Source organism: Apodemus sylvaticus, chromosome 8 (assembly GCF_947179515.1).
Source record: "Apodemus sylvaticus chromosome 8, mApoSyl1.1, whole genome shotgun sequence".
Taxonomy (NCBI): domain Eukaryota; kingdom Metazoa; phylum Chordata; class Mammalia; order Rodentia; family Muridae; genus Apodemus; species Apodemus sylvaticus.
Window position 1 is genome coordinate 58,044,573 of NC_067479.1, and position 20,859 is coordinate 58,065,431.

The following is a 20,859-nucleotide window of genomic DNA, read 5'->3' on the forward strand; positions in this document are numbered from 1 at the left end:
TCTCTTTGAATTCCATTTCTTTCAGTGCCTGACGTAATCAGAATCATGATAGAACTGCCCTTTTGCGATTGGCTTACTTCACTCAGCATACGGTCTTCTAGGTTCATCCATATGCAATGTGTGTCAGAATGTTCACCCTTTCAAAAGCTAGATGGTATTCCATCGATGGCTAAGACCACATCATCTTCATCCGTGGTAGACGACAGTGCTCTTTCTACCCACCCACATCTTTCTTTGAGGCTCTGCTTTTAGTGTTCCTGGGTATAGCCCCACTCCCCACAGGTGGATTGCTGGATCCTTGGGAATTCTGCTTTTTTACTTTTGGAAGAACCGCCTTGGTGCCCTTTTAAATCTTCTTACTAATAATAAACAGTGCCTTTGAATGAGAATGGCCCCCATGGGCTCATATATTGGAACTTTAGGTCTCCACTTGGTGGAACTGTTTGGGAAGGATTAGGAGGTGTGGAATTGTTATGGGAAAGGGTGTGTCAGTGGGGGTGGGATTTAAGGTATCAACAGCCCATGCCAGGGTGAGGCTTGCTCTGCCTGCCTCTAACCTAAGGATAAGCTATAAGGTCTCTGCTTTTACTCTAGCACCAGCACCATGCTTATCTGCATGCCGAGGTGCTCCCCACCATGATGATGCTTATCTGCATGCTGAGGTGCTCCCCACCATGATGATGCTGCTTATCTGCATGCTGAGGTGCTCCCCACCATGATGATGCTTATCTGCATGCCGAGGTGCTCCCCACCATGATGATGCTTATCTGCATGCTGAGGTGCTCCCCACCATGATGATCAGCCCCCTGAAACTATAGGCAAGGCCCCAATTAAACGTTTCCTTTTATAAGTCACCTTTGTCATGGTATCTCTTCATAGCAATAGACAAGTGCACAGGGTTCGGGTCTCTCCTGGTTTTCAGCCTCTCCCCCCTCTTTGGCGCTGTCTCTGACAGAGCCTCTTCACATGTCTCTCTGGCTGTCTGTGAGCTTACACACTTCCCTCCTTCATTTCCCAAGTGTGCACCACCATGCATGGTTTAAAATGTTTAAACAGGTGGGCTTAACTTTTGTTTTAAATAGAGGATTTTAAAGCTGCAAATAAGTCCAATGTACATTCGTGTCAGTAGGTTTAACGTCCTTCCTAAACACCGCCGCACACTGCTGCACCTTTGTTTATAGATGGCCCTACCTGTCACATAAGTACTGATGGCTGGCATTCTGAATGGCTCCTTAGAGACAGGGTTAGTGTTAGGATTCTGTCTAAGCTCCACCCCACAGTTACCTGGCAATAGCCAGGTAGGTCTGGCCCACTATAAAGGGGTGGCTGCTTGCCCCTCCCCTCTCTCTCTCTCTCTTATTCTCTTTTCCGCTTCTTTCTTAGCTTCTCTCTTGCTCCCTTGCTTCCTTCCCCCTCTCCCCATTCCCTTCCCCCTCTCTCCACGTGGTCATGGTTGGCCTCTACTTCTCTGCTCTTTCCTTCACTGCTCTCCTCTCTCCTCTCTGCCTTTCTCTGCCTCCACTACCCCCTTAACCCCCTTCCCCATGTCCTAAATAAACGCTATTCTATACTATACCATCGTGTGTGTGTGTGTGTGTGTGTGTGTGTGTGTGCACGTGTCAGCATGGGCCCTCTGAGGCATCCCCTTCCCCCACACACCCATAGAACATATTCTTACACCGCTTCCCTTTTTATGATCACAACAGTTAACCCTATTGGTTCAAGCAGCAGCCCTTTGTAGTTGTAATAGATGGTGGACACAAGCACTAGGAATCCACCTGTCGAGCTCTGCTGGTGAGTGTCCAGAGAGGTGATCGCTCAGAGTCCCTGTGGTGGCCGAGCTAGCTGCACAGGAATTTAGGTCTGCTAACTTCCAGAACATTCTGGGGGACCTTCTGTTGGGCAAAGTGAGTTAGCACTCGCACTGGGTTTGCACTCCTAGACAATCTCAGAGGCGAGAGCCCCTGCGTCCCACCTCTGCGCGGTGGAGAGGTCTAGACCCTCCAGGTCCCAAGGGACCTGGGCAGCGGAGAGAGGTCCCCTGTGCTCAGTCTTGTTGCTGACCTCAATCCACACCTGGCTGCCACCCTGGGTCTATTTTTTCAACACCCCAGAAGGCATTGAGAGAGGCCAAAGGCTTGCCGCAGAGGGGAGCTTGCTTAGAACAGACCACACAACAGTCTCAGGGTGTCTTGGAACTCAAGGACCCTCCCCAGTCCTGGGCTGGAACTTGGGTACCCATAAAGGTGAACAAGGAGGCCAGGTGAGTGAGCTCCCTGGAGCACTTTTGTTTGTGACTTTTTTAATCCATGTAAACTGATATTAGTGACAGCTCCCCATCCCCCATGCTAGTTAGCTGTCCAAGTTTCCTTTGTTACATAACCAGGATTAATTTAAGCGGCTCTTGTCCCTTCATTCAGAAGTGACAGGGAAGAGGAGTGACTAGTAGGAGGGTCGGTGTCCCTCAAGGGACAGCCTGGGTGAATTCCCTCATTCCTCTGGGCCCTAGCTTTCCTTCCGTTTAAATGCAATGGCAGAATGGAACAGTACCTCAGGTGTGCCGGAGTCTGCAGGTGTTTGTGGGGTGGGGCTCACCCTCACCCTGGGCAGATCTTGCCCTTTCTCCAAGCAAGAAGAGCTGAAGGAATCAGCACAAGTGACAGTTTCTAGGAGTTTGGTTCCCCCCCCCCCCAAAATAACCTAACTGCTCACCAGATCTAAAGTCAAAAGGGTTTAATCTTCATAGCCTTTCTAGATGGTTGGTGCTGTGAGGAATCTCCCACAGAAAAGGAAACAAGCTAAGGAGATGAGCCATTGTGTGAGTTTGCACTTGGTAGAGGAAGAAGCCCCCAGGACATCTCACTGCTCTGGCAACCCCTGGCCAGTGAGTCTGCAGTCATCAGGAAGTAGTCTAGCGTTTTCAAGATCCTTTTGCTAAGAGAGGATCAGAAATTAATGCTGAGGCCTGCGGGGGGGGGTGGGGGGGGGTGGGGGGTGGGGGTGAGGGTGGGGGGGGGGTGGGGGGTGGGGGTGAGGGTGGGGGTGGGCACCCCCCCCCCCCCAGGCTCTGTGGCTGGGAGCCTGATGTCCTGTGTGCCAGACATCGAGTCTTTCAGCAGCTGGCTAAGAGAAACACACCTTCAGGAGAGGTAAAGCTAGTCTTTGTGGGGAGAGTCCGGCCATCCATATTACCAGAGGTGGTCTTTCCCTTCTCCCAGGGAGAGAACACAGAGCAGCCTCTCTATAGGTAACTGCAACAGCGACGAACCCTTATCGATCACTTGGTCACTGGACTAGCCTGCCAATATGCTTCCATTCCCTCTTTCTTCATCACTGGAAGCACAGGCACATAAGGTAGGGCGCCCTGCAGGTGAGGCAGCTAAAGGTCAGAGAGGTGACATAAGTTTACCAGGCTACAAAGTTGAATGAGACTAGCTGGCAGAGGACTGGGCCATCTCTGACTCTTTGGATCTTGATCCAGGTACAAGGTCTCAAATCAGCTTGTACTCTGCAACTGATAGATGAGTAGATTAGCAGGCAGATGAACTTGTAACAACCATCCCTGCCAGGAATGAAGATATTCTAAGGAGCTGAGTCCGTCCCTCCCTTTGGCTGTCAGACGATTGAGACAATGAGGCCTAAGGTATTGGGATTTCTCACTGTTCTGACAGCTTGTCAGATCACCTTGCAGGAGACTGGAGCTAGACAGTAATTGACACATCACCTAGAACTGCTAGAGTGTGCATTCCTCTTCCTTCTGTTTAAATCGAACCCTCTGGAAAGGGATACTGTTTGATCTCTATACTTATCTTTCCTCTGCTTTTTCACAATGACTTTGACTCATTGCAGACAGGTGCCACCTAGGTCGCTGGGTCTTCTTGGGGCCTAGGGTCTTCCTAACTTCCAATTCTTCCCCATGTTCCTCAGCTTTGCGTCCAGTGCCCCAGAGTCTGTGGGAGGCCTCTCCTAACCCCATCTCCGGTCCACCCCACCTCTTCTTTACAGGACTAAGATGTCTCCTAGTAGAGTGTCCCCAGACAGCCTGAAATTCCTTGAGAGCAGTGGCTGTCTCTGAGGTCTTGTGTGGATGGCCAAAGGCTTCCAGCAGACTCCAAGACTGCGTTTTTTCAGAAAAATGCAGTTGGAGGACTGGCAGAGGGTACGATCCGTGACTGGCTCTCTGTTACTTTTCCTTCACAGCAGAACAAAGTGGGAGGCATGGGAGCTCAAATAAAACTCTCTCAAGCCCCCACCCCCACCCCAGGCTTCTGTGGTGCTTGCATGGGGGACTCTTCAATGTCAATTTCTTTTTCACTGTGGCATGCCAGGCTTACCGATGCTTTGCAGAAGTCATATGCTGTTTCTCCAGTTTGTCTCAACATCTTGTCCTTACTTGTGAGTAGAGTGTTTACAAGCCACTCTACTCAAGAATGGCTGAGTCAGTGGGCGGCCTCAGAAGTTCACAGAGTTAGCAGAGGGTTGAACTGTGTGTCTCTTGTATTAGCCTCTGAGTCCTGAGCCGTTTGGAATATCCTGCTGAAAAACAATGTTGAAATTGAACTTCTGCTCCTTGGATCCTGGTCCTGACAAAGATGGTCAAGTGTCATGGTCTTCTTACTGCCAGGAAGCTCCAAAGTCACCAGTGGTTTCCAAAGAGGCATGAGAAACAATATAAGAAAGCCCTCATGGGCCTAGCCCTGCAGGCCAGTCCTGCTGGAGGTGTTTCTTATGCAAAGAGAATTGTGTAGGAAAAAGTGGAAGTTGGTGTCAGACATCCAAACCGTGCTGCCAAGAAGTGCAGCTCCTCAAAAACAGCAAGAAGGTCGCAGTGATGGCTGCTTGAGCTTCGCTGAGGAAGACAATGAAGTTTTGGTTGCTGGATTTGGTCGAAAAGGTCGCTCAAGCCCTAGGCAATATTTCCGGAGTCTGCTTTAAGACTGTTAAAGTAGACAGTGTGTCTGTCTCTTTTGGCTCTGTACAAAGGCAAGAAGGAAAGATCAAGACCATACATTTTGACAACGGAAATACTAATACATTTACATATTCTGGGATAAAGAAAAGAAGTGGAGCTGCTATCACAGCATAGTTAGGAAACAGGTCCTTCAGGAGACGTGGGAGAAAGAGCTCTGACCTGCTGAATGGATTGAGGCCCCTGATACTGGGATAAGTCCACTACCATGGGAGTGGGTGAATTCCTGATAAGCCTGGGTTGGTCTGGGTCTTGCATGCATTTGCCCTTCTACCTTCCACAATGTGGGAGTCCTTTCCAAATACTGGGATGTGCTCTTAGATTTCCAGGGCCGTGGTACTGCACTGTGATGCCCGCAAACACTGCTGCTGGGTATAACAATACCCAGAGGTGTTCCTTTACAGCGCAGGATGGGCTGAGACAAACACTGATTCAGCTTTTAGCCTTTCAGATACCCTACCTGTCCCCTGACCTCAGTGAGTATCTGCCTCAAATTCTTTCTTGGGAGGCCAAGTGGTAGGATGTCGATCCAGCTCTATAGCGAGTTCTGTTGGAGATCTGTGGCCGTGAGGTCTGTGTGGGAAGTGGCTCAGGACTTGGCCTGTGAGGACACCGGTACAGGCCATGCATAGACAGAGCATGCGTAGACAGGGGTGCCTGAACTTGAACTTGGGGGAGCTTGGGTGGCTTTGACATTTAGTGTGGCTCTTCTATTCCCTAACACTGGGCACAAAAGCAATGGCTATGTGTAACTTAGTGTGACCATAGAAGCAGAGTATGCTGGGGACAGCCAGGAATTTGAAGTCACTGCCTGTTGTCTGACTCTCTACCTTAGTTTCCCCATTTATAAAGTGGAGATAGCTAGCCATTCCTTTTCTTGCTTTTATTATAGTATTTTTGGTAAATAGAGATACAAAAGGCTCAGAGTTTACCACTGGCAGAAGCTGGAGTAGGCCACAGCCTGTTCAGAGTGGGAAGGAGTGACCTGTGTCTCAGGTTTCCCTTCTGTCCCTCAGTGAGGTCACCGTTGGACCCATGCTATCTGGTATCCTGGGAATTTGCTCCACGTGAGGAGCAGAGGGCGTTTAATCCTTGAGGTGTGCCTCACATGGGGTGTTCTGAGGGTGTCCTGAGCAAACTGGACTTGGGCCAGGCTGGGGTTCTTTTATCCCTTCCTGTTTGCTGTAGGACCTTCTGGAGAAAGGCAAGAGCCCAAGTCCAGCTCCTGGGGTCAGGAATGGGAACTGTATTCTTGGAGTCATAGACATACTGTAAGCTGCTGCCCTAGGTAGTGGGGAACCCCAGTGGTGTAACGTTGTTACAGCTTTGGGTGGAACAGTCAACCCGTCTGGGGCTCCGGAGGGCTTCGGTTGTATGTGGCTGCCTCCCGATTCAAGGAGCCCATCTGTCTAGCTAAACGTTTGGCATTTCCTACTATCTGTCCTTTCACTGTTGTAAACAGGGTATAGCCATGCGTGGAAAGTCACCTGACTAAATTCCAGAATCATTGGCTGGCTTCTGGCCTTCCTCTCCGTGGTCTGATCCTAACCACCCTTCTTCCAGCCATTTTCAGATGCCCATGTAATGGTCCAGCTGTTTCTCTGAGTCTTGTCCTGGTTGGGGGTGGGGCATCCCTGCAGCCCATGCCCCAGCCACACAGTCTCGTTTCCCAGGTAGCTGCACATGTCCGTATGGCCCTATTTTTCCCCCAAATACTCCCACATGTCCATTCCCCAACCCCTCCCCACCAATAGGTCATTGTCCCCTTACCCTCCATGACTGCACTTCCATTATATTTTTGTCAGGGTAGCATATTCTAAATGACTAAACAGTATAGAAAGAGCTGTTGTAACAGTCCTGTTCTGACAGCTTGATGCCTTTTCCTAGTTGTCACTTTTCCTAGTTGAAGCTTGAGTAGCCCCCTTTCTGGCCACCCTCCACCTTGGTGGTGCGAGTCTTTGTACCTTGGTGCGCCCCACTGTGGCCACAGGTAGAGAAGCAGGCTTGGTACCGTGGCTCCTTCAGGCAACCTGAGGAACTTAGTTATTCTTGCCAAGGTGGAATTCCATCCAACACATGATGTACTTTGTCCCCAGAAACAGCAAGTGTCTTGGCTGGGGTCTAACTTAGTCAATAGAGCGTTTGCCTGGCACGCACAAGGCCCTGGTTTGATGCCTAGCACGGCAAATGAAACAAAGTAACAAAACAAAATGAGCAGTAATTCCTAAAGCAGGCGTGCATTGGGCCCTGGAGGTCCCAGTATTGTTCCTACAGGGTGAGGGCAGCTGGGAGGATACTTTGTAGCCATAGGTAGCTAGGTGGGACTGTGGTACAACAATCATAATAACACTTGTGAAAATGCGGATCTCTGGGGTCCTGAGTGAGCAACAGAACCTTTATGGTTTGCGCGTGAACACACTTTCTCTCAGCTACCTCCTAACACTGGGGCCACCTGAAGAACTTCAGGGACTGTGATGAGGCATCATCGCCCTTCAGGCGTCCTCCTCTTCTCTGTATCTAATGCTGTGGACTTCTAGCAGGTGGACTAGCCTTTCTGCTTGCTTCCAACTAGAGAGTTTTCAGGAGGGGGCATTTCAGCATGCATGGGAAGTCTCTGATCAGAATATATGTTCTGGAATGCTCATCGTGTGTGCTGTGTCGCTACGCCATTCTCTGCCTTTGAAGGACACAGTAGTGACCACTCTTGGGGTAGTCGTTTTCTCTTGCTGCTCTGTAAACATCACAGTTTTGCTCTTGGTTAAATATATGCATATACCTGTCTTTATTTTTGTGTGTCTGGATAGGCAAGTTTGTTCTCTGTGTCTGTGGTTTCTAAGGATGATATAAAATCAAAGCACAGGGGATGAATTAGAACAAAGTGTATTGACTCATGTGTGGACGTGCTGTAATACAATCCTTTGTAGGCTGATTCTAAAAATTAACTTTTAGAAAACAGCAGAGCACGAGGTGAAGTTCAGAGCTCGTGGGTGAAACTGGATGTGTGTGGGGCATCATGAGTGTCAGCTTCTCTTTCGGGACTCAGTGTACGCTTTGTTAGTGAACGTGTGAGGACAATGCTGGCTGGTAGGTTTTTATATAAGATTTTAAAGGACCAGGATGAGACCATGAAAGCTATATTACGAGTCTGTCTTCTATAAAGCAGCAAGAAAAGGGTGTGGGTTCTAATTTAGGGATGCTGGTGAGTTAGGGATGCTGGTGTGCTAGAGATGCTGGTGAGTTAGGGATGCTGATGTATTAGAGACCCTGGTGTGTTAGAAATGCTGGTGAGTTAGAGATGCTAGAGTGTTAGAGATGCTGGTGAGTTAGGGATCCTGGTGTTGGGGATGCTGTTGGATTAGAGGTACTGGTGGCTTAGCTGTGTTGCAGGGTTAGGGGCCTGGGTAATTTGAGCCTGAATATTGAGTGCTTCTCTGCATTTTGGAATTTCACATCTATAGTATGTACTTCAGAAGGATTCTGGGAGAGGGGGCATGGCTCTCAAGGCCTGGGTAAGTTTACAGTTTCACTTCAGAAGACTTCCCACAGAACACTTGGCCAGAGGAGACTCTTTCTGCTGACCTTGGGCTTGTGATCTGCAGTGGGATGAGTCAGTGGGAGGTACTAGGCCCTATCCTCTGTCTTGTGGGTGGCTGTTGATGGAAACTGGCCTTGTGTGTCTGCAGAGCTGCCTCAGCTCCCAGTGTGGAGGGAACACAAGACAGGGTGTGTGTGTGTGTGTGTGTGTGTGTGTATGTGTGTGTGTTTGTGTGTGTGTGTTTGGCTGGACATAGTAAGGTTTCTGCTGTTTGCTGACACTGGTAGACAGCTAGTGTGGATGTTGCCTGTCTGATTATATATTCCTCCAGAGCCAACCCTGCCAATAGAAGCTACAACTGTCTGGCCTTTTTCTAGTACTTCCTGGGTACCTTTCCTTCCTTCTTTTCTTCAGGGAATCTCTGGAACACGGGGACACAGGTTGTTGGGCATTCTTAGCTCAGTTTTGGTGCCTAGGGAGGTTGTATGTATGTTCACAGCAGGCCCTGGGGGCCTGCACCCCGGCTGTATCCTCGTTGTTCTTGGCTTTCATGTTATCTTCTGATCCTGGAAGCGCCACCCGTACTTTGAACAAGGGAAGGTCCTCTCCCCACCCTCTCTTTGGAAATATGAACTGGGAGGTTGAAAGTCGCCAGCTCCCCTGGGTTGTCGGGCAGGAGTCAGTGGCTTAGTGATGACCCGCTGGCGAGTGGGCTGGGCCAGCATCCTGAGCAGATTTTTTAGGGAGATCTGAGGCCTCCCTTCCAGGCCTTTTCTCTTTTTTTTGGGTTTGCACCCAGTTTTCACACTCCCCACCCATCCAAAGATGCAGACGGTGCTTCTGGGGTCCCAGCTTCCTGTTTAAATACAGGGCTGAGCTTCACAGGCTCCTTGCCTCTGGTTATATGATCCCTGAGCTCACCTGGGACAGCACACACATTTTCCACTCTCCCTCCTCCTCCTCCTCCCCCTCCTCCTCCTTTCCCTCCCCCGGGTAAGAGAACAGGCTGGGCCTACCAGTCTTACCATCCTGGGGAGGGTTTGAAAAAGAGATGGCCCCTCTCTTAATCTTTCTGGAAGGCTATGGAGGAAACCCAGCCTAAGGGTGTATCATTACCCGAAATCCCTCTCATAACTCTCATCTGGTTCCCAAGGGGGCCTGAGCACGCCACACTCTGAAAGACAGAGCTAGGCCGAGCCCCAGAGCACTCTGCTATTTGCTGCCCCCTTGAGAGTGAATGGCAGAGGTGTAGGAGGAGGCTGGGGAACTCAGCTGCAGAAGAGGGTGCACCTGCTCTGCTGCTGTCTGTTGTCTCCAGACTGCACCCTGCTGACCGGCCTGGCCTTTGCTTTCGGGGGCTGCCTCAGGGTCGCTGACACAGGCCTGCTCCCGGTGTAAGAGCCTTAGAGATCCGGCTGTTGGCCCCAGCTGTGTTTTCACAAGGATGCTTGGCCGAGTGTAACTGCTTATTAAACGAAAAAAAAAAAAAAAAAAACCTGCTCATGCTGCCAAAGACACATGTTTAGGAAGTGCCTGGTTAAAACTCGCTGAACGAGTTTCTTTCCTGAATGCCTCCTCAGAGCCTGCCACATGCTGTTGTGTGTCATGAATTTCTAAGAGGTAGAATTACAGCCCAGCCGTGAAAACTGAGTGGAAGGCAAGCTCGGTCCAACACAGGGGCTGAATCCAGGCAGGGTAGTGAATAAAGGCTCTTGCTGTGGAGCCTTGTGGCTCGAGGTTGATCCCCATCACCCACTGGCCAGACAGAGAGAATTAGTCCCTTACAGGTTAGCCTCTCATCTTCACATGTGCATCCTACATCCTGGCACATGCTTGCCCTCATCCATACCCAAATAAACATAAAATTCAAGGTGATGATGATGATGAAACCCAGATGGCCGAATTCTTTCTCATGCTTGTGTGTGTGTGTGTGACTATACATGTGTGTCTTTTCTGCATGTTCTTTGTGTAGCTTCGTTTATTCATTTCCTTCATTCTTCTCCTTTTTTTATTTTAAAAATTATAGTTTCATATAATATATATATATATATATATATATACATACATACATACATACATACACCATTTTCAAGCTAGGGCTGGAGAGATGGCTCAGTTGTTAAAAGTACTTGCTTTGCAGTCATGTCTTCTAGAATTTGGATTAAGACATCCTGTTGCTCAGTAACCCCAGCTGCCGGAGAGATACGACATATGCGCGGGACTCACACACTTCCAGCTTGAGAAAATAGAGTCCTAGTTCAGGAAGACACAATCTCAAAGGAGTAGGTGTCCAACAATAGATGACGATACCTGATGCCCCTTTTGTACCCTCTGTGCATTTCAAGCACAATCACACACACACACACAGACACACACACACACAGATACACAGACATTTTTAAGTACACATTTTTAAGTATCATTTTTAAGTACACAGATCAGCATCATATGCACTCATGTTGCTATGTAGCTATGGCCACTGTCAATCTGTGGAACTCTTCCTACTGCAGAACCAAACTCCTGTGCCCATAAAACACCAGTCTCCATCTACTATCCCCACCTCTGGCTGCCCCCTCTCTGCCTTGCATGGATGGATCTGACTAGGGTAGGCGCCTCCTATTGGCATAGTGCTCTGTGGAGTGGATAACTACATTTTTGTCCACCCTTCATTCTTTGTTTAAATTTTTTAAAAAAAATGTTTATTTATATGACTATGCTGTAGCTGTCTTCAGAGATACCAGACAAGGCCACTGGATCCCATTACAGATGGTTGTGAGCCACCATGTGGTTGCTGGGAATTGAACTCAGGACCTTCAGAAGAACAGTCAGTGCTCTTAACCTCTGGGCCATCTCTCCAGCCCTCACCCTTCATTCTTTTGAGTTGCTTTTACTCACGCTTTCTTCTCCCTCTGGCCTACATGACAGAGAATATCAGCTTTTTTGTTTATATTTTATGACGGAGTTAACCGAAAACTTAAAAACAAGAGGTTAAATTGATTCCATTCCCGCCATCTCTGGCATCCTTCTGCCTCACCCGTGTGACCTTCCTGACTCCAGCCTCTCATCTGAAACTCTGTCAGTTTTCAGGTCAGTTCTGAGTTTCTTCTTTTGGCACCTCAGTGGTTAGTCCCTTCCTTCCTGACACATGTCCCCCCACCCCATCGCACACACTCCATTGCCTTTTTCTCTTTCTGTCCCACGGCCTGGGGATTTGCTCTTTGCAGGTTGGCGAGGGCTTGATTGGGCCCCGCACCAGGCACGCAGCCACCCGCCCTACACCAGCTGAGGAGCATAGAACTCTCCCCCCACCCCAGGGGGGGCCTGAACCATCCACCAGAGTACAGAGATATTCAGTTGGCTTTCTCTTTCTCTTAGGTGGTTGGTGCGTGGAGGTTCAGTGGGGTTTGGCATAAGCACCACACCTTTATCAGGAAAGCAGGTGGGAATGAATACAGAGTCGAACCCAGACTTCCCTGGGAAGCATTAGAGGGGATGCTGTGTCTGATGAGCTACCAAGGATGCCCGTGTAAGAGAAAGGCCTTCGGGATGATCTCACGTGTATGAGAGTGGTAAAGGATGTAGAGTTGTTGACTGACAGCCAGTGCTGTGTTCCCCCAGGAGCGCTCTGGGTGGTTATCACAGCGGAGGACAGGCACATTCGAGGGTAAGCTACTTCAGCTTGATTCTGAAGCCTACGCTGTGGACCCCACTGTCACTCTGCTTGGCTCTGTGCCCATGGGCTCTCAGCCCCACCATCAGCCACTTCCCACCTCCCTCCTCATAGGTCTAGAGGTGAATCCCATACTGCTGGATGGAATTTGAAAGTACCAGGGGGCTAGGTGGGGCCTAAAGGGCCCTTTAATGGTTCTTCCTAACCTGCAGTGATTAGAATCATCAGGATTCGGGAATTTAAGAAATAAGAACATTTTGAATTCATGTGTGTTGAGGTGGTACCCATGGATCTTGCCACAATTTCCCCAGTGATTCTGCTAACAACCCCCCCGTCCCCTCCCCCACCCCCAGTTTCACCCCCTCTCTTTCATTTTCAAACCAGACATGTTGGGGACCAGGTAAGTAACATCACAAATCAGAACCCTCTTGCGACTGCCAGAGCCTGGTCTAGTCTGAGGCCTTGCAGCAGTCATTCCCAGTGCCTCTGTTTTCTCACCTGGTGGCCCCCAGTTCTCATCCCGGTTTCTGTGGTTTCTGCCTGTTCAGATGCAAGGAAACCCTCAATCAAACAGGAGTTGTGTAAACCCCTGCCCCTACTTCAAAAACCCTAGAGGAAGTGGTAAGCCAGTGACTGCTTTATTATCCAAGAAGAGGCACAAGACAGTGGCAGACTCTCTTTGGAGGCATGGAGGCCTGTGCCCTGGACAAGGCCTGGCCAGAGTCATTCTTTTCCATAAGAATGACTCTCTTCTTCAGATCACTCTTCAGGGACAAGCTTGTGCAGCAGGGGCTACCACAGCGTGAGGAATAGCGGACATCAGTTAGGAATGGATGAAGGGTGGGGATGGTGAAGGGTGGGTTTAGTCCCCGAGAACGTGGTCCTTGCTCAGGGAAGGGGGGTGGGGTGATGGGAGAATCCCCTTACCCCCTGTATCAGCAACTCATCTATCTATACGTTGGGCAAATATTTATTGGGTATACAGGATTAGTACATCTGCCAAGCCTGAGTCCTTGCAGTGAATGAGAGCTAGGGCCCAGACTGGGGGTGGCGGTGGTGTCTCAGCTCTCTGGGAGACTATAGCCTAGCTCCATGTTAATACCCACCCCCGCTCCACAGGGACGTATAGAGGGGGAAACAGACAGGATGTCATCTCGTTTCCCAGCTACTCTCCCAGGGAATGAACTCACACTTAGAGAGATGAACTGTCTGACCAGGGTTGCAACAGGGACCTTGAGATGGGAATCCACCCCAGCCCTGTGCTGCCAAGGCCTGGGGCCACAAACCCTGTGTTGCATCACCTGTTATGCCAAGATTTTAGCTCTTTGTCACTGACAGCCACAGGACACACACAACCCCGTGAAAGGCCTCATTTGCTTGAAACTTTGATTTCAAACCTTCTACAAGTTAGTGCCCGACAGCTTCTTCAGCCTTCTCAGCCTACGTGAGCACTATACCATACCTGGACTTCTCGGGGTTGCTGCCCAGCACCTAAACAGCATGGTAGCCATGATTCTTCTGTCCCTTTGGTTGTCATAGTGCTTGCTTAACCCATCCCCCTGCTTTCGTTTGCTTATAATAGACCCTCCAATTAAACCAGAAGCTAACATAAACCACGGACTAGCCATTCTCAGGGGCTTTCAGATGCTACAGCCTCCTTAGGATGAGCCAGAGACGTTTCCTTCAGCCTGTGGGAGGGAAAGGAGAACTTCTGACAAGACTGCATTCAACTTGACTGTTGTTGTTGTTATTATTATTATTATTACTATTAAATGCATTTATTTATTCACTTTACAGCCCAATATCAGCCCTCCTCCCAGTACCCCTTTACATAAGTCATTCCCCACTCCCTGGGTGTCAACCACCCTATCCCATTCCTACCCCCACCTCCATACCCCATATCCCCACCAATCATAACTTGCCTGTTTTAACAGGGACACCGAGAGGCATCCTCCCTACCTGTTTTTCTTTGGTGCTGGGGACTGAATCTAGTGCAGGCTGAGCATGTGCTCTCCCACTGATCTATAGTCACAGTTTCTTCATTTTTATTTCTAGATAGGGTTGTGCTAAGCTGCCTAGCTTCCTGAACTCACTCTATAGTCCCAGATAGATAGCCTTGAACTTTGGATCTTCATTTCTTAGCCCCTGGAGGAGCTGCAATTGCAGACCTGTACCTTTAGGCCTGCCTTTTCTTTCTTTTCTTCCTCCTTTTCCTACTAAGCATTAAAATGCACTTGTTTTTTTTTTTTTGTTGTTGTTGTTTTTTTTTTGTTGTTGTTTTTTGAGGAACTGATAATTGTGGCAAAGGTCAATGGTAACTCATGCTTTTGTTGTTGGTTGGGTCTTGGTTGGCAAGAATACGTCCATGTTCTCCACAATTTTAGTGGGCAGAACATTCTGAAATCTGAAAACAGCTCCTAATTGAGGCTATGGTTGTTGTTTACTGTTCCTGTATAAAATAAATACAGAAAAAGGTGCGCCTGTATTAAACATGTGCAGTCTGTTAGAGCTTGCCTTTTCCCGATGGGAAGTAGGGTTGGCGGTGGGAGGTGGCACTCTGTTGGAGGGAGTAGAAGGGAAACACCACAGTGGAACCCAGGGCCCTTTGCTCCATTTCCTTTGTACAGAGTAGGTGATATATATGATTTTGCTTGGGAATTAAAGGCTTCTGCCACCAAAGGTTGAAGATCCACTCCTCTCATCTGGGAGGTGATTTGGAGGAGGGAAAGATGGGGGGGAGTGGGGGGGGATGGAGGGGTGGGGGGGAAGGAACATAAGTCTACCAGTGGGCAGGTATTTCAAGTATCTCCTACTGATGTGATAAGGAAGACTTTCCAGGGGGAAAGGCCAAGAAGGGTGTATACCCAGAACTAACTCTCTAACTCTCTCTCGCTCTCTCTCTCTCTCTCTCTCTCTCTCTCTCTCTCTCTCTCTCTCCTCTCTCCTCTCTCTCAGAGAGAATGAGCCTAAACTGAGTTTTAAGTAACTGGCTCAGATCACTGTAGGGCTGGACATTGCCAGCTTTTGTGGCAGGCCCGCAGGCTGGACAGTTACCAACACCACACAAGTGACCTGCTTTAGTCAGGGGCAACTGACTTTAAATGTTAACCTTATCTAAACAAAACAAAACAAATATTAGAGACTCATCTAGAGTACACTGATGTTTGATCAGGTATTTGGGTACCTCAGCCTAGCTGTTGAAATATGAAAATTAACTCTCCCATCTCCTTAAGTGCTTTCCGTGCCTGGCTAGTGCTGGCGGGCCGCAGAGCCAGGTAAGCCCTGGCCTCTTCCCACGCAGACGACTCTGTGCATAGAAAGCAGTAAGAGCACGGCTTCCTCAGTTATTGACTGTTACTTTATTAGAACATACAGTAAAAGATGCTTAAAGGTGGAGAACTGGGCGAGGCCCAGAGGCTGTGGCAGAGACTTCCTGTTAGGAGCTGAGGGATAATTACCAGGGCACAGAGGTTCAGGTGTAGAAGGATGCACGAGACTTGGAGACCAGAGTAGACCAGAAGGATGCTGATACCTCACTTGGTTTTCTCCGGGCCAGCAGCTGCCGTCAGCTGTGCAGGATAACTACAGAAAAACTGGGCTGGAGAGATGGCTCAGTGGTTAAGAGGACTGGGTACTCTTCCAGAGGACCTGAGTTCAATTCCTAGCACCCACGTGGCAGGCAGCTCCCAACCATCTGTAACTCCAGCTTCAGGGGATCTCACAGTCACAGAGAATAAAATAAATACAGGAAAAGAAATGTGCACCTGTATTAAACAAGTGCAGACTGTTAAAGTTTGCCATTGGTCCCTGAGTAGTGTGCTCTAATAATGTCCTATAGCATTTCTTTTGGTGATCACAAAAGGTTTTTTTTTTAACTATTTATTTATTTATTTATTTATTTATTTATTTATTTATTTATTTATCATTGGTTTGGTTGGTTAATTGGTTTTGTTCTTTGAGACAGGATCTCATGTAGCCTAGCCTGGCCTTGAACTTCTGATCCCTTTTCCTTTTGCATCCCAAGTGCTGAGATTGTCGGCATGCCTGTATGTGATCCTAGGGTGCATCCCCGAGGTCCTGGGGTGCATCCCCAAGGTTTTGTGTACGATAGGCAAACATTCTGCCGATGGAGCCACATCCCAGGGCCTTTATGCCACACCTTTGTTATATCAGATATCATCTGGAGACATGCAACCAGGTCACAAGCACTATGCTATGGCATTTTATAGAAAGTTAAATGTTTGTGAATCTTGATCAATCCAGGGTCAGCTTTCTCCAAGGACTCAGGGGCAAGAGAGTCTAAGGTTGTGAGGGATTTGAAGATGTTGTCTCAACACTTGCTTTTAATAGATGCCGTATTTTCATTGAAGACCCCAAGGCTTGGGGTGGCTAAAGGCTCTCCCTGAGGCCACACCGCCTACCATGGCCGGACTCAGAAGGAATCTCCCTCCCCTTAGCTTTGTCGTCTTTTCTACAAGCCGTGAGGCCTTCCAAATGCAGAGCTATGGGGACTGATGGAGTCCATTCATTTTTTTTCTCACCAGCCTGTTTTCCTTCTGTTCTCTGGGTTGTCCCTTCCCCTTTATCATATGTATTAACCCCCCTATTCATACATATTTTCTGTTTCCCACAGACACGGATGCAGAGTTTGAATCCAGATCCCAAAGCCCGGTATACAAGCATCTATGGCGCCCTCAAGCGGATCATGCACACTGAAGGCTTCTGGAGACCACTGCGGGGCCTGAACGTGATGATGATGGGCGCGGGGCCTGCACACGCCATGTATTTTGCCTGCTATGAAAACATGAAAAGGACTTTAAATGACGTTTTCAGCCACCAAGGAAACAGCCATCTAGCTAATGGTATTTTGAAGCGTTTGTCTGGAGCTGGGAAGCTCTTCTCTTCAGTGCTTGCTCCCTGGGGCTTCCTCCTCGGGACCCAGCAGCCTTCATCCTCGACAGTTTGCTCAGGAACAGAGAACTCTAGGGTCACGTGAATGCGCGCACACGTGTTTGTTTTTTTTTTTTTTTTTATTCAATCCCTCTTTCCTGGGGGAAGCTGGTGGTAGATGTGTTTTGGTATTTGGTATTTATTATTGTGTGTCCTTTTTTTTTTTTTTGCTTTTAAAAAAAACACTCCAAACAATTAATGATCAGTCATAGGAAAAAAAAAATTCTTTTGAATGCTGGATGCAAAACAAAACACAGAAAAGGACAGCTTCTTTGAGACTATTTAAAAACTGGTACTGCAGGTATCTCCAGGATCTAACTAAGCTTTGAAAGGTCAAGACGTTTTATGCTGACAGAGGACTCCAAGCCACTCTGGAAGGCCATCCCCACTTTAAGCTGCAGGAGATTCGGGCCTTTGACTCCGCCCAGCCTCCTCCGTGTGTCTGAGTCGCATCTTTCTGCAAGCCAGGGCTGAACTAGTTTCCTGTGGTTGATCTAAGGAGGGCGGGGGGACGGGAACGGGGCATTTGTGGGCAGTTCTTACGTAAGGCAGGAGTCAATGGGCTGGACCAAGTGTTAGCACGGGTGGGACTTTAACAGGCTTTTCAGTGGGTGGAGAGGACCGTGGGGAGCAAAGCAACATAAAATAACATTCACTTTGACAAAATTTACTCTGAGGAATGGAGATGTGGATGTGATCAACAGTAACCCTCTCCTTTGCTTTTTATTCGGCCCATAACAAAGCAGCATCCTTCCTGCCAGTCACCCTTAGACGCAAGCGCAGTTGGATGCTTTGCTGCCATCCTTTGCCTTTTCGGCTGGTGACCATTCTTTGATTGTATTGCTTCAGGCACCAAGAGCCATGCTCCCATGCCTCTGAGATGGTGGTAACAGACCCTCTTCTCACCCACACCACCTTATGTAATGGTTTGGCTCCTCGAAGGAGACAAGGAGACTTGACAAAACCCAGCCGTACACCAGGCTCTGCCCCATGCTATCCCTACAGCATTGGTGTAAATGTTGTGGTCACTGGCACCTCTCTGGGGATAATTATGTGTGTGTCTATGCGTGCAGTAAGTAGGTGGCACTAGGTGCCTTCCTGAGAGGTGGCCTGTGGTCTGTCCCTCATCCCTCCCTCTCTCCACTCATCATTGTAACTCTAGGTAGCTGCACTGCCGTGGAAGGCACTGGGAAGCCAGAGCAGAAATTCCATGGCCAATTCAGGCTTTCAAAGCCAGGCTGAAGGAGACGTCACATGAGCTCCTTCACTCACAAGGCCGGTCCTAAGTATGCTCAGACTTCAGCTCAGGCAACTAGCCTTATGTATAATCGTACCCCCTTCAGTAGCCTTTGCTTAAGGGCACAGAGAGCTATCTGTACCCAAAGGCTTGGGACAAGGGAATAAAACTCTAGGCAGTGGGACATGTCTAAGGTCCGGTTTCTGAGCTCTAACTTTTCCCAAGGTTTAGATGTAACGGTGCTCCAGAGAGCTGCTCTCCTAATTGCTGTCTAGCGTTTCTGCCACCTTGCTCGCCTCGGCTGAGCTGCTAGGTGACAGCCTTAGAAAGCCGAGTCCAGCGTTTATCTGATTTAAGTTCGTGGAACTTCCCAGAACGGCAGGTGACAGCGGGTAATTTTCTGGAGTTTGTTTTGCAGGGATAGCTGGGAGTATGGCCACCCTACTCCACGATGCAGTAATGAATCCAGCAGAAGGTAATGTTTCGTGGCTCTAGGGAGGGACCGTGGGGGATAGGTAGAGAGGCCGGAGGAGCTGGGGGAGGAAGAGGGGGTAAGGGCTGGCTTTATTGGAGCCTGCAGGAAGACTGCATTCATTATACATTACTGGGGTCTCCAGAAAGCCAGCTAGAATTGGGGCTCTAGGAGCATCCTGTTGTGGAAACAGCTTAGCAGAGCTATCTGTCTACCTATAGGATCCTGGGATTTGTTAAAAACGAATCTTCAGGCCCCGCCCCAGGGGCAGACTATCTGGGGGTTGTTTTACATGCTTATCACTACTGTGCAACCTGCGTGTCCAGGGGTGTGCACAGCAAACATATACACATGTCTGACTCTGTTAATTGTCTCCAGTCATAGACAAATCTAGAGGGAACTGTTCCCATCTCATTCATTGCATCCTTCAGCCTCATTATAGAATCTCCCCAGGCAGCCCAGGATGCCCTGGAACTCTCTCTGAGGCCCAGGCTAGCCCCAAACTCTGACCCTTCCTGCCTCAGCCTCCTGAGTACTGGGGTTATAGGCACACCTAGACTAATTTTTTTCTTAATTGTAAGATGATGGCAAATTTCCAGAAACAGTGAATATATAGAATTATTAACCCTTTGTACTTCAAAATTAATGTGTGGCTTTTTTGAAGGGGGCTATACCTTCCTTTGAATTTGGGGGCCCTCTCATAAGGCAGTATTTATAACCTACTTGGCATCCTTCTGCGTGCTTAAGTCATCCCTGGCTTACTCCTAGGGTTCAGAACAGTGTAAGCAGATGCTGTGTGGCCTCCCTTAGGGAATAATGCTAAGGAAAAGGTCTGCTTGTGTTCGGTACAGACTATTTTCTTTCCTGGTTATTTTCATATACAGTTAGTTAAATCTGTGCATACAGAATCATGGTATAGAAGGACTGACTAACTGTATAGATCTTAGGATTCTTTCCTTTTAAAAAATTATTTGTACAGGGAGCTGACAATGACAGTCACTCGTGATCAATGTTAACTAAGCGAAGAGTTTGTTTATTTAAAGAGTTGTTTTTTTTTTAAAAGGTGGTGTTATATAACCCAGGCTAGGCTTGAAATCCCTATCTCCTGACTCAGCTTCCAGATTTCTAGAATTATAAGTAAATGATACCATACCTGGTGTTTATATTTTTAATTTATTTTTTATGTGGATGGGTGTTTTGTTTGCATGCATTTATGTGTACCTGGTGCCCACAGAAGCCAGACCAGTGTCTGTGGGAATCCCCTGGAACTAGAGTTACAGACAGTTGTGAGTCTCTTTATGGGTGCTGGGAATCTAATCCAGGTCCTCGGAAGAGCAGCAAGGCTCCTACCATGGACCCACCCGTCTCCCCAGCCCCCACCCCCTCGAGTTTGTATTTTTTGTAAGACTTACATGAGGCTCATCTCCCTTTCCCCCTTGGCATGACTCTTGATTCAGTTAGGCTTGTATTTAAAGACTGAGCAACTTGGCCGTGTGTATACTCTTTATTTTCTCTGATCCTATGGACCATTGGTTCATTCATTCATTCATTCATTCATTCATTCATTTATTTATTTATTTATTTATTTATTTATTTATTTATTTATGTGAGTACACAGTAGCTGTCTTCAGACCCACTAGAAGAGGGCGTCAGATCTTAGTATGGATGGTTGTGAGCCATCATGTGGTTGCTGGGATTTGAACTCAGGACCTTCAGAAGAGCAGTCAGTGCTCTTAACCCCTGAGCCATCTCTCCAGCCCAGTTCATTTTGTCTTAAAGCCAAGGTCCCAGGGGTACTGTGATAGAGATTAAATCAGAGAAGATAGATCAATGAAGAATCAGGGATGCTCTTGCAGGTCAGTGTTGTGTTTTGTTTTGTCATAGGATCTCACTATGTAGTCTTGTGTCTCCTTAGGGCTGGAATTAATGGTGTGTACCACCACACTTAGCTCAAGGACCAGGACAGGTCAGAGAGAGGGAAGTATTTTCGGGGGAGTATATGGAAGGCTAGGACCTTGGGGATCAG

At 48.3% G+C, this 20,859-nt stretch overlaps 1 protein-coding gene and 1 pseudogene across 3 annotated transcripts in view; both read left to right on the plus strand.

The window, feature by feature from the left end:
- The window catches only part of Slc25a37 (solute carrier family 25 member 37), a 42,543-nt gene that overhangs the window by 17,824 nt on the left and 3,860 nt on the right, over nucleotides 1-20,859 (plus strand). Inside the window, exons 2-3 of one of the 3 annotated variants that reach the window (XM_052191105.1) lie at nucleotides 16,808-17,036; nucleotides 18,780-18,836. In XM_052191105.1, coding sequence (XP_052047065.1) covers nucleotides 16,808-17,036; nucleotides 18,780-18,836 — 286 coding nt within the window. The other 2 variants (XM_052191107.1, XM_052191106.1) reach the window with 2 other exon arrangements.
- Nucleotides 3,079-10,498, plus strand: LOC127691363 (40S ribosomal protein S23-like; annotated as a pseudogene).